The sequence below is a fragment of the Polistes canadensis genome, unplaced genomic scaffold (assembly GCF_001313835.1).
Source record: "Polistes canadensis isolate GaletaPanama2010 unplaced genomic scaffold, ASM131383v1 scaffold_3, whole genome shotgun sequence".
NCBI classification, from domain to species: Eukaryota; Metazoa; Arthropoda; class Insecta; order Hymenoptera; family Vespidae; genus Polistes; species Polistes canadensis.
In genome coordinates this window covers 195,090-212,171 of record NW_014569550.1, presented here as the reverse complement: position 1 = coordinate 212,171, position 17,082 = coordinate 195,090, and the positions used below count along the sequence as shown (strand labels likewise).

The 17,082-nt window shown below is 28.1% G+C and overlaps 1 protein-coding gene across 1 annotated transcript in view; it reads right to left on the bottom strand.

The window, feature by feature from the left end:
* Nucleotides 1-17,082, bottom strand: part of LOC106786991 (patched domain-containing protein 3) — a 40,381-nt gene that overhangs the window by 13,014 nt on the left and 10,285 nt on the right. Inside the window, exons 2-5 of the mRNA XM_014748945.1 lie at nucleotides 4,866-5,142; nucleotides 4,265-4,475; nucleotides 3,813-3,998; nucleotides 2,670-3,013 (exon numbers count right to left, since the gene is read on the bottom strand). Coding sequence (XP_014604431.1) covers nucleotides 2,670-3,013; nucleotides 3,813-3,998; nucleotides 4,265-4,475; nucleotides 4,866-5,142 — 1,018 coding nt within the window. The remainder of the gene's footprint in view (nucleotides 1-2,669; nucleotides 3,014-3,812; nucleotides 3,999-4,264; nucleotides 4,476-4,865; nucleotides 5,143-17,082) is intronic.

Sequence of the window (17,082 nt, the reverse complement as noted above, 5' to 3'; positions counted from 1 at the left end):
TGTGGTAAAATGATAAGAGGAAAATAATAAAAATCAAATAAATAGAAATCTTTGCCACAAATGTCGACAATTTGAATGACAATAAAAGTTTGACCGCAATGAGACGAACCAATCTAATCCCAATAAACGCACATTGAATGATTTATTAACGTAACTTAATTGGAGTCACGTAACACAAATGTAATAAAATAAATACGAAGAAACGCGTTAATTCGTAATTAAACTTTCCGATGTTATATCTCTAATTACAAAAAAGAAAGAAAAAGAAAAGAGGAAATAAAAATCGAATACGTGTAAATGGCCGAAACGATGGAAAAATTTTAATAGTGAGATTATTCAATCCTTCCTTTTTTTTTTTTTTATATCCGTAATTATTCGTAAATAAGAAATAAAAATAAACACGTAATCGTCGTCGTGTAAAAGTACAAGGATGAATAAAATATTTGAGAGATATTTCGAAAAATTAATTATTCATTTTTTAGATACTTCATTTATATTTGTAATAAAAACTTAGAAAATTCGTTTCCAATCCTAAATATAATTATTCTACGAGAAGTTTCTATAAGAAATAATTTATTTTGAAAATCATTTAATAATTTTTGAGATCAATCACAATCAAATAGAAAAAAGAATTTTTTTTTCATCGTATATAACACACACGTTTATTAGAAATGTTTTTATATAAATTGTTTCTAGATTTAAATTATTAATTTCGATATATCGTGATCTACGATAGTGCTACATTATCAAGTAAAATGTTATTCTGCTAATGACTACCTGCTTGGAAAATTCATCTGATTTTAACTTAAGTTTCCACATTGTTCTTTCGTATAAATTATTAACCCATTAAACTGTCTGCTATTTGGAATATATAAACTTCATATAAAATGGAAGATGATGAGTCATTTCAATTTTCCAACATTTCGACTTATGAATGTATCGCTATCATTTTTATCGATCTTTCATAAATAAGTAAAAGAAAAAAAAAAAAGAAAAGAAAAGAATAAAATTTAATGCATCGGTATAATTGGATAGAATACAAATTCTAATTGTAACTTTCTCTCGAGTAACTTTATATCATCATATTATATTTATAAATGACCAAAGTTTCAAAGCGTACTCGTTCTATTAATATAATATCATAGTCGGCCATTTTTAAATTCCTAATAAAGAATATTAACCCTTATTAATAATAATACATCATTATTGTATACGTGAAAGTTAAGAAAGTTCTATAAATTTCCTATTTACTTGAAAATATCTCGTTAATACATGTATGTGTTGTTTTAATATAAAAACAAAAATTAAAATATATATATATATATAAACATTTTTTAAAAAGTTACAGTACATATTACGTGTATATTTAATTTCATTAAAACATAAATGATTTTATAACCTAATTTTTCAGTACAATATACACAAATTAAAAATTCAATATATAATTAATAATCTAAAAATCGTCAGGTTCCTTGCAAATTGTTATAAAATAAAATAAAATCAAAAAATAATTCATACCATCGATTTCTCTAATTTCTAACACTGTGTTACTAATCTAGAAGAAAAAAAAAAAAGAGGTAACATTTGTGACTAATACCTATTTGTAAATCGAAAATAAATCAAACAAAGAAAAATAAGATATTAATATTGCACAAGAGGCCAATGCCGTTCCATGACTCTCTTATCTCTCTCGTGAGTAATAAAAATAATAATTTTCTATCGCGTTTAAAAAGAGAAAAATAGAAAAAGAGAGAGAGAGAGAGAGAGAAGCAAAGATAGCACTAATACAACCTTGATGTTCGACTCATCCTTTAACCTCTTGTCGCGTTGAGACCGTAATTACTATGCGCGCTAGCTTTGCTACCGTGGGTTCGAACTTAACACGAATTGCTATTCCCTAAGCGTACATTATTACAAACCTAATGCTGCCACGTCATGGCTCGGTTAAATCCTGTTAAGCTCGTTATATCTCATACAATATATATGTTAACGTTAAATTATAAAATTCAGTTAAATCGTGGAAACCCTAGATCTTATTCGAAATAACTAAGCTTTTTTAATAATTCATTTTATTTTTACAAATTAAACTCAACGCGATTAACAGTCTAGACGAATCGTCGTCCTACTTTTTCTTGTCGAGTTCTTGTAAAATAATTGAAAAAAAAATGAACAAAAACACGGGTGTATGTATTTACGTACGCACGTAAGAAATTATATTTCTTTGGCGTATAACAAAACAAAATAACAAATAATTAAATTTTACAAATTATAATAAACGCTCAGTATTCATTTTATAGAATGCCTAGGTATCATATACAATAACTAGAAAAAGTATATAATAATTCTTCTATTTTCTGTATTGCCTAAAAACGTCAGACATTCGTACTATACTGATAATATATAAAAATGCTAGAATAAATATCTCGAATATAGATAATAACAATCCACATTAAATTTAAGGGAGATTAATCGACTAACTTCGTGCTATTAATTTCGTGTCGTTGTGCGCGCGCATCGTAAATACCGACTAACTTCATTCTGTTAATTTCGTGACGCTGTGCGCGCGCATCGTAAAAATTCACTCTCATCATTTTTTCTCTCTAACGCACCAAAAGAAGTATAACTTAAAAAAAATGATAAAACAAAAAGATAAAATTTGGATGTCTTACCAATCATCAAAAAGGGTGCAGCAAGATTGAGGCCGATGAAATCGACTCCTAGGTACATGCAAAGTCCAAAAGCGGCGACAGTTGCCATACCAGCGGACACGTTCCCAAGAAGGCCAAGCCAGGGTTTGCTTCGTACCCAATCGGTCATCATGCAGGTCACCACGGAAAAGATACCCATCACTGCGAACGTGCTAAAGAAATACGGCACGATCGTTTTCGTATTTGCTTCTAACTCCAATTCCAATGTCCTCGAAGCAAATCGAGCTGTGCTTATGTGCTTGAAAATCCCGCTATCTTCGGCTTCGCCAATTACGTTTAGGAAGGCTTCCTCCCAGGCAGCGCCACTGTATTTTTCATTCAAAAAAAAAAAAAAACAAACAAAATAAACGAGAACGTTTAAATATATCATTTATTAATTTGTATGTTCTCTAGTGAAGTCAAGAAAACAAACAAAATAGAAATAATTGCAATAAGAGTCAATTTTTATTTCGATAACTAATTTTAATCATTTATTATTGTATTAAACATCGACAAAAAAAAAACAAATTTAATGTCTCTTTCTATCATTTTCCTTTCTTTCTTTTTATTTTAACCTGACCGACGAAAGCATACTTACATTTAGAAACTATTAAAATCTTCTTTATTTATAAGCCAGCCTAACAAATACAAAACAGTTCTGCTTTCTAATCGAGTTTGATATTTTATGAAGGAATATTTTTTCTTCTTCTCCTTAATATTTATTACTAAAATAAAAGTAAATATATGTACAATATTGTAATAGAATCGAGTATGTTGCGTTGTTTGACCTGAAAACCCTAAAGTTGATCGTAGAATACATAGAAAGCGAGAACCTTGGTATAAGAATAGTGAAATCTGACGGACTTCTTCTTATTCTTATTCTTGTTTCTCCTTCTTCTTCTTCTTCTTCTTACGATTAAGTAACCAAACGGTGTAAACGTAAATTTGGAAAGCGTCAACGTGAAACGTTTACATTTGGTTTCACTCGTCACTGATATAAGTCCCAAGACGATTTCCTTTTTGTTTTTTAGACTAATCTCGAAATGTGGAATGAATTTGTTGACCTTATTGTTAGAAAATATCTTAAAAAGTAGTTAAAAGAATAAGAGGTAGCATTGAACTTACATAGCATCTTGCCGTGGGTTGTCGACAGTGATGAAGTAGGCAAGTTGAACCGAGGGTACCGTTTCGATCGTTAGATCATCGGTGATGACACTACCACCGAAGAAAACGGGAAATAGATGGGCGTCCCATGTCACAGGATTGAACATCACCGGAAATGTCAAGTTGAGCTCCTTACTTTCTACGTTCCTGGACAAAAAAAAAAAGTTCAAACTCGTTCGATCGAAATAGACAAAAATGTTTGGTAAAATAGACCAATTGAACTTAATTCGAATCCCAATAAAAAGAAAAAAAACAACATTTGTTTTTAAATGTTTTGTGGGTTTAGACACTGTACTTGGATCGAAATAAAAATGTATATCGTGAATTAATTACTGTTCAACATTGTTTTGCGAATTGGACCATTGCATAAATTATTCCATTCGGAAAACAATTTTGAAATAAGGATGACTTACTGTATAACGTGATGAAGATTGAGAATATCGTTGTTGAAACATTCGTTCAGCCAGCGTGCACAAATTTCTTGGTAAGTAAAAATCTCGTCTTCGTATTTAATTTTAACATCTCGTATTATTCGATCCAATTCTCTTAATTCATTCCAAATGACTGTACGCAGCATGTTCGGATCACCATCTTTCGGAATAATTATTACATGACCAAATCGACCTAACGAAAAATGAAAGGAGATCGAGTTATAGTGTTACTAAATTAATAAATTAAATAAAAAAGTATATAATATATATATAAATGAAATAACGAAATCGTTACTTATTTCAATGTCGTTGACAAATCAACTTTCACTCATTTTGAATCTATAATCATACGAATCGTTGACTCGGAACAGTTAAAGATGAATCATTTATTAAACCATAAACTCTATTTTATTTATTATTCAGAAGTTAATCAATCTTACACAGAGGTTCTCAAACTATGCGCAAATATTTGATTTATTTTTCACAATGTTGTATCGTTGAAAAAACTTGCCTTTCTTTTTCTTTCATTTTGTTCGTATCGCGTAACCTATTTATATCGATTAAAAAAAAAAAAAATAAGTACCTGGCCTGGTGATACGACCGACGTTGAACTGATGACTATAGTTGACTTTGAAATATTGCTCGACTATGGCACGCTCAGTCTTGCCTGGACCGTTAACAGGAGAGAAAAGATATTCCGGGTCGATCTCGTAGTGTATCCTTTGATATCCGGTGAAGCAAATGCAGGCCAAAAGGGTGGGTACAATGACAAAATATCCAGGATGACGACCGACCACAAGGCCGACCTTGTGAAAGGCACGGTTTAGAAAATCGTCGACGCACGTCAGATTGTGCCACATCTGAAACATTAAAAAAAAAAAAAAATAAAGGGAAACCTTATTTTTTATAGGGATAGGTATAACAAATGTTTTCAAGTATACGTGAAAAAAAAAACTAAGTATCTCGTACCTTTTGTTCTTGAATAAAAAATTAAATATAAAAAACCTCCACTTTTATATTAAATATTATTAAAATTAATTTGAATCGTTAAATCACAAATAAAAATATAAAACACACACGCGCGCACGCGCATACATTCACAAATATATTTTCTAGTTATATACTTCTTTTGTTTTTTTTTAATTTTCTTTAACATTGATGATAAAACGGATTTATCTATAGCTTAAAGGATAAACATAATTCGTGGCACGCACGAGTCACTATAAAGAATGAAATTATTATTCAATGACGCGAATAATGATTTGCAGGTGTCGAAGGTACGAACAATCTGTTACAACAATCATCCAGACACGAATAATATTCCATAACAAGATCCTTCATGGTATACAATATGACGTCAAAAGATCTCACCGATATCATGACAAACTGAAGCTTATTCCAAAGACCCAAATACATTTTTGAGATCCTTTTGATTATTGATAACTTGATTATTAAATGATCATATTAATTTCGTTTCTCAATTAATCTCTCATAAAAATGTGATCGTACGAATTTATTCGAAAAGATAAATTATACGAATATTGTAAACATATTTATTTATTTCTCAAAAATATTCAAATATGATTAAACACAAATCATAAAATTATCTCACGTTTTAATTATCTTTTTATGGTTGATACTTGACGAACATATCTTTCGATTAATTAATTCGTCAAAATAATCGTATAAAACATTGACACTTTTATTGTCGTATTTGAAAATAAATTACGAGTAAGTTAACGATGCCAAAACAATTTAAATAAAATTTTCACAATGAACTTTAACCGTGTTTGAACAAAAGGTAATAAGAGAAAATAAATAAGAATGAAAGATAGAAAAGGGAAAGAAAAGAAATAATTGGTGTGTTTATTTCTAGATCTTGCACCACCAATCAGGTTCGTTTCTCCTTGCATGCTAATGCGAGAATAGATAGCAAACGTGCACGAGGCATTGCCATTCTACGACAAAGTAGTATAACTGTCTGTTCAAGTCGACGATAAGTAGATAAAAAGTAGTTATACTTTGTAAGGAGAAAGAAAAAGAAAAAGAGAGAGAGAAAATCTGCAAACTGTCGTGCACAGATATCGACATCTACGTTTATCGTTCAAGGTCGCTTTATCCTTATATTAAAAAGAAAGGATAGTAATTCGAAATGAATTATTTTTTTTTTGTAACATTAATACAAATTATATTTTCATTAAATGTATTATTGAAATTTATAAACGTATATATATTTAAGATAAATTAGTATGATGTTTATAAGTGTTGTAATATATATTTACAGGCTCTTCCAGTTTTTTTTTTTTTTTTCTATAAAATTTTATCACCATATTTGATATATATATATGTATAACAAATGATTATATTATTAAACCAAAAAATATGATCATTATATAGTTTATATTACAAATGATTTATTTATCTCCTTCTCATTTTTCTCTAATAATAGTCACGCTACAAGAGCACTTTAATCACGTAGAATTAATCATCGTAAGATGATTTATTTACTTTCTACTATAATTTTTTATAACCCTATACTCTCATTTTTTTGTATTGTTTCTCTCTTCATTATACTTACACTAACATCATTTTATGATACAAAATGAAACGAAATGAAACTTCGGAAATGCTTACTTCACGCTTCGTAAATAAACGAAATAGAAATTTCGTATCTATAAATAAGTAAATGATTACAACAAATATATTATATTTGTAATTATAAATAATAAATAAACAAAATGTAGAAAACTATTGACAAATTAAATACTAATAATATATATAAAAAATAAAATTATATTTGTAGACGAGGATATAAAATTTACTATTAATACACATTAACTCGAATAGAAAAAATTATAGTACTTGAGATGTAATATCACGTTATTTCGCGTGTTTCCTTTTCCACGAACTTTTCAAACTGACATTTCGAACTGTCAGTTTAAAAGGAAAGACCCTGGAAATTCTTAGGAAAGTCTTTAACGAGAAGATTACTGGTACTGTTATGAAGTAATTGTAGTTCGAAGATACGAGGACCTTCATCAAAGTGTTTCTACAAACTAATTCACTCTACTCTATATTTAAACAAACAAATAAGAAACAAATATTAATAATAATAATATAATACAAAAAATCGAACAATATTTCCAGTAATTTTTACCAAAAGAAGAAAAGAAATTATAAACACCATCAAACATTATTTCTAATATACTAAAAAAATTATAGAAATAAAATATAACTATTTATTTTGGAATAAAAAAAATAAAATAAATATTCATGTAACGCGTTTAAGTACGTAAATGAATAATATAGGAAAAATAAAAAATGATAATTAGCATAAATATATGAAAAATTGTAATCGCATCGACGAAGAAACCAATCGTTTCTATGAACAACGATATTATTACTTAAAGGCAGAGACGAGCTTGACACTAAAGATACAATTTATGGCTTTAATGATGGCAATGGCAAGCTTCCGTTCTATCAAACGTACCCTTCCTGGACGCTCGATAACACACTCCCTGAATATTCCCTTCTTCTTTCAACCGACTTACGTTAGAAGAGAAAATTATTTATGAGAATAGTATAAAAAAAGAAGAAAAAAAAAAAAATTATCTATATGCTATCAATACTTGGTATTACGTCCACAAAATGAATTATTTCCAATAATATTTTTCTTTGTTATACAAATAAATTAATTTACGAAAGATACTCCAACGATGAATAATCCAACAACATGATCAGATTTAAACAAATATTTAAAGATTATTCGTGTAAAAACTATATTAGGGTTATTGAATTTATTGATTATTGATTATAGACTGATTCAAAACTTTTTGTATATATTCTTTTTACCAATTAATTATATCTCCTTTATCTCGAATTAATTTAAATGTATAATTTAATTATTAATTTTGTAATCATATATATTTGTAGGTTTCTTTTTTATTTAATTGTAAGATGTAATTAACATTAACGAGTTTTATAAATGACTTAAAAACTTTTGATCAATCGGAAGTATTATACTTGGGTAAAATATAAAATTATACAGTTTCTAATATTAGATATCAATTGTCCAATCAAAAAAAATAAAGATAAATTATTAAAAGGGGAAAAGAAAAGATTCTTCTCAAAGTGGAAGTTTTCGCAATTTAATTTAAGTTGCAATTTAAAGTTATTTATATTACACGAAGGTGGTGAGATTATTTTAAAAATTCGATCAGGAAGATTAAATAAGATGAATGGTTTAAAGTCAAAGTAAAAAAGATGAAAGGGAGGAGATGAGTAAGGGTTATTAGGCTATATGTATAATGGCATAACAGTTCACTGCTGAAACGAGAATAAAAATGTCGACGGACTTGACCCAGATTTATTGACGATTACGTGGTTGGTATACCGAACGTCACAATAGGATTATCGTTGACTGTTAATTCAATACTGAGAAAGAGAGAGAGAGAGAGAGGGGGATCATGCTAAGACAATGATTGACAATTTCGAGAAAGTTCAATGAAAGACAATTTTATAGTTTAACTTTCGATGGATTTAAAAAAAGAAACAAAAAAAAGAAACAAAATGCTAGAATTATCTCGAAATATTTATGCGCGTTTCAATAATTATTAAAACATTTAAATATACTCTTACGGAAACTTGAGAAAAAATTATATTGCATTAATTTAATGTATTTTAAAACTTGTTTTTCAATATTCAACAAATATTATTTCGAGATATCGACTCGTATGCATTATTAACGAATAATACATGAAATTATTTTGACGAAAGTATTCGTAGACAAAATTCTATTATTATTATTATTATTATTATTATTATTAATGATTCTATAGAAAAGCAAAGCCTTTAACGCAATGATCGTTGGTTTAGTAAATGCTTTCAACTAGTTTGCCGATAAATTGTTCGACGGAGATCGATAGTTAAAAATAATTATCGTCTCTTTCGCCAAGCTTGCGAGTTGTGTTAGCGTTTGAAATCACACGACACGTGATTATCTCGACAAAATATCTTTTTAAAAATACAATCAACGAGTTTCGTAATATCTATGTTATACCTATATTTACACATTATAATAAGTAACGCAAACAACGTCATACGTATTATTTATGTATGTTTATAGATATGTCGAGCATTGTTCTATTTCCTGATGCAGTAATACATTAATTGCGATATATCATCTTTCACGAGTGTTAAATAATCGTTGGATTTTCCAATTGGTGGAAATATACGATAGAAAAAAAAAATAACCAGAAAAAAGAAAAAAAAAAAATAGAATTTTCCTTTACAACTTCCTATAAATTATTATTTATGTATACGATAATATAATAAGACACAAAAGCTCTACCACGTAATCTCATATTATATTTTTCAATGGAACAAAAGATGAGATTAAAAAAAATCGACAAGAACACATATCACATCGCGATTGAAAGAAAATTTTCATTTCAATTCTTTCATTTCCTACTTAATTGAATAATTACTTTTGTTTTATACCCAAACAATAAAATAATAAAAACGTGCACGAAACGTCTCGATAGGGAAAAATTCACGCGTACACGTTCAATCGATTGCATTTAAATTTTCCATTTCCTATTGAATTTTTGTTATTTCTTACTAACACACCAATAAAATATATGAATGACAATTTCCAACGGAAAAAATTCAAAGATGTGTATAAATATACAAATGAAAAATATTTTGATCGATAAGAAGAAAAGAAATCTGATGTGAGAGGAGGAGATCAGGGTTACCAAGGAAGGTAAAAGAGAACCCACTCATGAGCTTGCGTTCTCAGATTGCAGGCTCTGTTTCTATCCCCCTGCGGAAATAGGAACTTCGCGGCTTTTGTTTTAGAACAATAGCCATACTAAGAAGAACATTGCGCCCCTATGTAGGCTCGTGTAACTTTCAAAGGTGATGCTTTAGCGTGCACTAATTTTGCAAAGCTTTCTTCTTTCAAAATTATAATTAAAAGAAAAAGAAAAAAAAAAAAAAAAAAAAAAAAAATCTCACATAATAATTAAATTTATTTCTTTTAAAAATAATATTCACAATTTTCGTAACAACGCGAATTCAATTTCAATTTACAATCTCTTTAATATCAAAATTTCCAATATTTTCAATATCACAATACTATACTGTATAACACGTTGTATATAGATAAATATTTGTTAAATATCATAAAATAACAAAAAAATTAACTCTGTGAGTTAGCTGAGAGTCGATAATAATTATTATTATCGATTATAATCGATCTACCCTAGTTTAAATTTATTCCGATTGGCTAAATGATTACGTATGTACAATTTAAATAGGTAAAAGTAAAAGTTAAATACGTCAGAGATGGAAAATAAACATTTTATCTCTGTCTAATCTGACAATAAGAATATGGAGTGAATAATACAAGGCAAATAAACCGGAAATAAGATCAGAATCATAAATTTTATATGTAAGTGTATATATATACGTTAGTTAAACGTAGTACAATCATTAATTAACCGTGGTCATGAACACGAACGAGATAACAAGTGAATCGATTTATTTAGCGGGAACTTTGAAACTCTCTTAAAGAACAAACTAAATTCTCTCGAAGTTGTTCCGCTTTGCGGAAGGACATTTTAACTTCCGACATTGGATCCAAATAATCACGACTTTCTATATTTATTTATTTCTATTACGTTTCATATGATTTATTCTTACAAAATTTCAAGATAATATATCGTATCCTTCCTGTATATTATTAAAAAATACAAAAAAGCTCACTTTTTCTTCAAATTATATATCTCATTAATTAACAATTATACTGAAATATTATAACAGTCACAAAATAATCTAATCAAAATGGAAATTATTTCATTTATTTTTGTTTTGATTTTATAAAACACGTATAACCCTTACGCACACATATGAAAAAACAAAATGAATATTATTTGTTCGTTTCCTTCCTGCGTACCTTTCTTTAACTTCTCCTCCTTTCAGAAAACAACTTTCATTTTCCATTATATTTTTCGTGGAGAAAGTTTATTCAGAATGGTCACTGGGCAACACGAAAAAACGTCACGGAACGTGTTTTATTTTATTAGATCCGAGTTTGTTTGATTGAATAACGTCCCCCCACCCCATGTATAATGTCCTCCCATTATTTTTATCTTTTTCTCTTTCTTCTCTCCTCTTTCCTTTTTCGTTGAATGACCCAACTTTACATTTCTCCCGACTTTGTTTTTATTTCTTTATGCTAAACGCATATAAAGCATATAAACACGTGCTTTGATCTTTAGACTTGCATAAGATATATTATTACTGTATACGATCACAAACACTTGTTGTATGCGTAAGTATAAGCTTATATGACGGTGGGGGGAGGAGGAGGAGGAGTATTTACGACACAGATCATGCAACTGGAACAATTCAAATATTATCCGAATATATAAACTTACAAAATAAATAATTATAATATATGAAGAAATTTAATTTAAGAATATATAAATATCGTATGATACTCTAACTGCAATGATTTTTAATGATGTTATTTATTATTAGGTTGGCAACTAAGTGAGTGCCGTTATTTTAATAAAAACCTATTTACAACAGGTCACAACTGACTGGTTTAACTTATACTATTTAATTAATGCAACTTCGATTGTTTATTAAATAATGTGTTCGAATTTTGAATATTTTTCATATCTAATTGTAAGTGAAATAATATTAAATGATTTATGATATTACCTAATCAGAATATATTTTAAATATTACTGTTTATTAAAATAATTATATATTACGATATCATATATCTATTATTCTTGGTTTATTGATTTATTTAAATTAAAAGTATTGAAAATTTATATATTACTTTATCTTATTAAGTTAATCCAATAATATTATACTTAAACGAGAACAACGTAATATAAATTTCCAATTAAATCATACTATAAAAAACAAAATTATCTTATCAAAAAAGTAAATAAAAAAATAAAAAGAATATACATATATAATAAAAAATAATAAAAAGGAATAATAAAAAAAAAATTTGTAGAAAGAGAGAAATATTGAAATTGTCGAATTATAATTAAAAAATTTGTTACCCTTATCACAGTTACGTACTACTATAAATAAAAAGATAAAAAGAAAGAGAAAGAGAGGAAGTGGGGGCAATGGGGGAGGGGAATGAGATTTAGGATAGATGAGAAAAGGAGGAGGTAGGGGGAGGAGAAAGAGGAAGAGGAAAAGGAAGAGGAAGAGGAAAAGGAAGAGAAGGGATTCATTGGTTATCGAAGTGCAACATGTCGAAAGGCCACGATAGCAGATTGATATCTCTCAGGTCACGAGGACAACTATGTTCAGCAGCCAATAGCGATCGACCTTACGACCCGCCATCGACTAGAGACTTCCGTTCAAGCACGCGATCCACATCCTAATCTTTAACACGCGAGCCAGAAAATTAGAATATATATTTTCGTTTTTTTCTTATTTTTTTCCCCCAAAGAACAATAACCAAAATAGATTGTATGTGCATATCATTTTTAAAAGCTAATTATTAATATTTAAAAAACACAAGACGAATACCAAAGAATATATATATATATATATATATGCAGTTAAATCTATTTCTGTACAGTCTTTTTTTTTTACTACTAAATATTACTTACTAAAAATATATTGTTTTATGTGCAATTTCTTTTTACACGGTCCCCCTATATATATTTTAGTTTTTTTCAATAGATATTTTCTAAATATGTATACGTTAATATATAATTTATTTATGACAATTCAAAAAACCTAGAATAGTAAGAAAAAAAAAAAAGAAGAAACAAATGACGATTCGATTTGAAGTAAAAATACAAATTGTTCTTCGTCGAAAGGAACGATCAACGATAACGATAACGATAAGAAGAAGGAGGACGGGTTTTACCATACGATCGATCGATTGCAAGTTAAATTAGAAATGCAAGACGCGCACTGGTTCATGTTCTACGCGCGGAATTTCAAACCACCTTCAATTTCACCCATAGTCGTCATCATCGTCATCGTCAACGAAGACGACGTCCTCCAAGTTCGTTGCTCGTAAAAAATCCTATATAATAATAATCTTAACATTAAGTAACAAAATAATCCACGATTAAACATAACGAATCGTATTGCTAATATTTAACGAGCTCTAACAAACAATATATTAAATTAAAAAAAAAAAAAAGAAAAGAAAAACTCTCAAATAAATTTTCAATATAAAACTAAAAAGAATTTTAAATCACAAGGATATAATCAAAAAAACATAAATCGATGTTTAAAATGAAACCGTAGAAGCGTGATATAAAATTGAAAAGAAAAAAAAAAAAAAAAGAAAACGCGAGTAAAATTAATTGAAATTAAATGAAAAATAAAAACGGTTTACGTCATAAATAATGAACCGCGGCATATTTATTCAATTTAATCTTCACGTGAGAATAAAAAAAAAAAGTCCACGTTTCTTCATTTTCATTTTTATTACGAATGCATTAAACGTATTCGCTTCTAATGATAAGAATATCATAGAATATAAATTAGACACTATATAATTGTACAGTATAATATAAAATAATTCAATAAAATATTCGTAAATCAGTCGTCCACAGCAGAAATGTTTGTAAAAATGTATGTTAAATTTGTCATTAAAAAAGAAACTTAAATAGCACTATATCAATAGTAATTCCTCTCCTGTTTTCCTTTTCTTTTCTTTTCTTTTCTTTTCTTTTCTTTTTTCTTTCTCGTAATGTTGAGTTAGTAAGAGCAACCCGACCTCATTTCAAAGACCATAATTCACCTGTCTAAGATTGCAAGACACATGTATGTATATGTATTTTCTACATATATATATATACCTGTTGAGTTCATGCTAAGCTCAACATTCTTATATACATACTATCTTGCATGTTTCACCTTTTACATGTATCGATTATTGGAAACTTGCGTGCATTAAACATTTCAAGATAAGAAGAAAACAAAAATTTGTTTAATTGTTGCAATCAAATATTCACATATCTAACATATATATATATATATAATATACAGTACGTGGAATCGATCGAAATGTCGTCGTGCGATGACTCGTTAAAGTCTTCGTTTCTTTTATTACTTAACTCTATTTCAATCTTCTAAGGTGTCACGTTGATGTAATATCAATGAGCTTGCTGTTACCTTGTCGACATAGGCCCAATGACTGTTAAGCAAATACCTTATCACAAAACACGAACTTTGTAACATCTTTACAGTCATTCTTTCGGACAGTAACATTTGAAAAAATGTAATTTCCGTTTCTCTAACTTTAAGCTTAAAACAACGTAACAATTTTCAAACGATAGTTAATTAACATTTTGTTAAATTCTATTTGAAACTGAAAGCGCGTATAAATTGTTAGATAATAAAATATTTGAAGAAATTTAAATCTTTTTCTATATAATCCTGGGTTTTTGAATTAAATGTAAAATTTGTAGAAAAATATTGATTATAAAGTCAAATGTGTGTATGTGTGGATGATTGAAACAATTCTGGTGATATTTTAATAATATCCAAATAAAAAAAGAAAACATAGGGGGTAAAATTGTCAATCTGTTTTTTTTTGTATACCTCTGTCGTTAAATAAAATAATAAAATAATTTAATCATATGTAGTATCTATTTTATTTATATATATTTTATTTGAAACTTTTTCATTTAAAGTATCGTTTCAAATATCAACGAAAATATCAACACGTTTCCCAGATAACAACAAATACTATATGAAAAATACATTTCTTTTTTCAACAATGTAAAAAAATAACGAATGCGAAAATCCAACACGTTATAGTCCGCAATAAAAATAAAAAATAGACGTATACCAACTATGGAATTCGATACCGAGTGTTGATTACAAAGTATTTCGATAAATCGTTACGAGAGTTTGGTCAAATTATTTAATTGGTTTAAAAAAATATTTCAAATCTTTTATTTATTACAGCCAAAGTAAAACGTATCAAATATGAGTATTGTACTTTTACGTATCAACGAAATTTTCGACGTTCGATTGAAAAGTTTTAGAATTGACCGAATGAAAATTCTGTAATAATTCCATAACAAAAAAAAATAATATCTGGAAAAGAAAAAGGAAAAAAAAGGTAACAAAAATTAAAAAAAAAAAATCGATGCAAAAATATTTCTACGGAAATCTAATGGAAAATTTACAGGAAAAAGAAAGAAACAAACGAAACGTAAGAAACAATTTGTAAAAATAATTTGAAGAAAAATTGAGGACGAAATTTAAAGATAAATCTAAAGAAGTGCTGTTACGTTAAAGTCTGGAGAAAAATTGTAAAAGAAAGAAAAAAAAAAAGAAAAATGACTAAAGAAATAACTGTTGAGAAGAAAAGAAAGAAAGATAGAAATGTCTGGATAAAAATTTGTTGGAAGAAGAGTAGAAGACACTGCAAAAGATGGGAGAGGAAAAAGATCGATGGGTTCCGAGATTTTCTTGGAATGCAAGGTATTAACTTTTCCCGAAAAAAACAGGTCGTCTCTCAGCTTTTATACCGGGAGAAAAGAGATGAAAAGAAGAAGGAAAGAAAAAAAAAGAAGAAAAAAGAAAAATTGTTGACCTGTGCAACGAGGAGAAGGAGGAGGAGGAGGACGACGAGGAGGACGACGAGGACGTGGATGAGGACGAGGATGAGAACGAGGATACTTGGCTCGTAGCCGAGAAAAGCAGGTATATGAAAAACATCGGTTGTGAAAAAGGTAACCGTCCGCAGATGAATTTAACGTCTATAAAAACATTTAATCGTATTTCACGATATCTGATTTTGAAAAGCCCAAATGAAATGTACCATAAGATAATCTGCCGTTAAAACTTCTCCAATTCGTTAATAACAAATGTTACTTTTAAATTGTTTATTTAAATAATAGATAATTAGACAACAAAAAATATCTTTGTTCAGATATTCGCGATAATATTATAGTGGTATTAATTTTTTAATAGTATTAAGTAAATAAATAAATATTTATTTGCAGAGATATATATATAGAGAGAGATAGAAAAGAAAAATAATTTTATTATATATATATATGTATTAATTTTACTATACAAAAATAATAAAACATATAAAAAAGTAAAGAGATAGAAACGAGAGGCTACTCGAGCGTAACAAAAATCAATTCGAGATTAAAGTTAATGCCGAGTAAACAGACACACACAAACACACTGCATATTTACATCTAAGTATGCATTACATATATTTTTCTTTTTTCTTTGACGTAAGTAAAATTCCTATATAATACTTTTACATTTGCGTATCATAAAAATGAATTCGTTAATCGGTCGGTTTATATCTCATAGACATAAGAGAAAAAAAAAGAAAAAAAAAATGCAAGGAAAACTCGGAGATCCTTATTATGTAAATTTGACTCGAGAGAAAGGCAAACTAAAGATATCGTCCTGAAACATCTACTTTTTATCTTCATGTACGTATTTTTTCTTTTTCTTCTTTTTGAATGATAAAAACAAAAAATTAAACAGGATTCGTTAATTCGACTTATTTCTTCTTTTCTTTTTTTTTTTTTTTTCCAATAACTGATTTTTTATACGTAAGAAATCATATGAGATGGTTTGGCAAAACAACAAACAAAAAATAAATGTTCGAGTATTCAGAGACAGAAAGAGAACAGACAGATTGAGGATTAATATTGAAAAATTTACGTATGATACGTTTAACGTATACGATGATTTATTTGTTTAAGAATAAAACGAACGTTTTATATATTTGACAACAAGAAATTCTGCTTTTTTTTTTT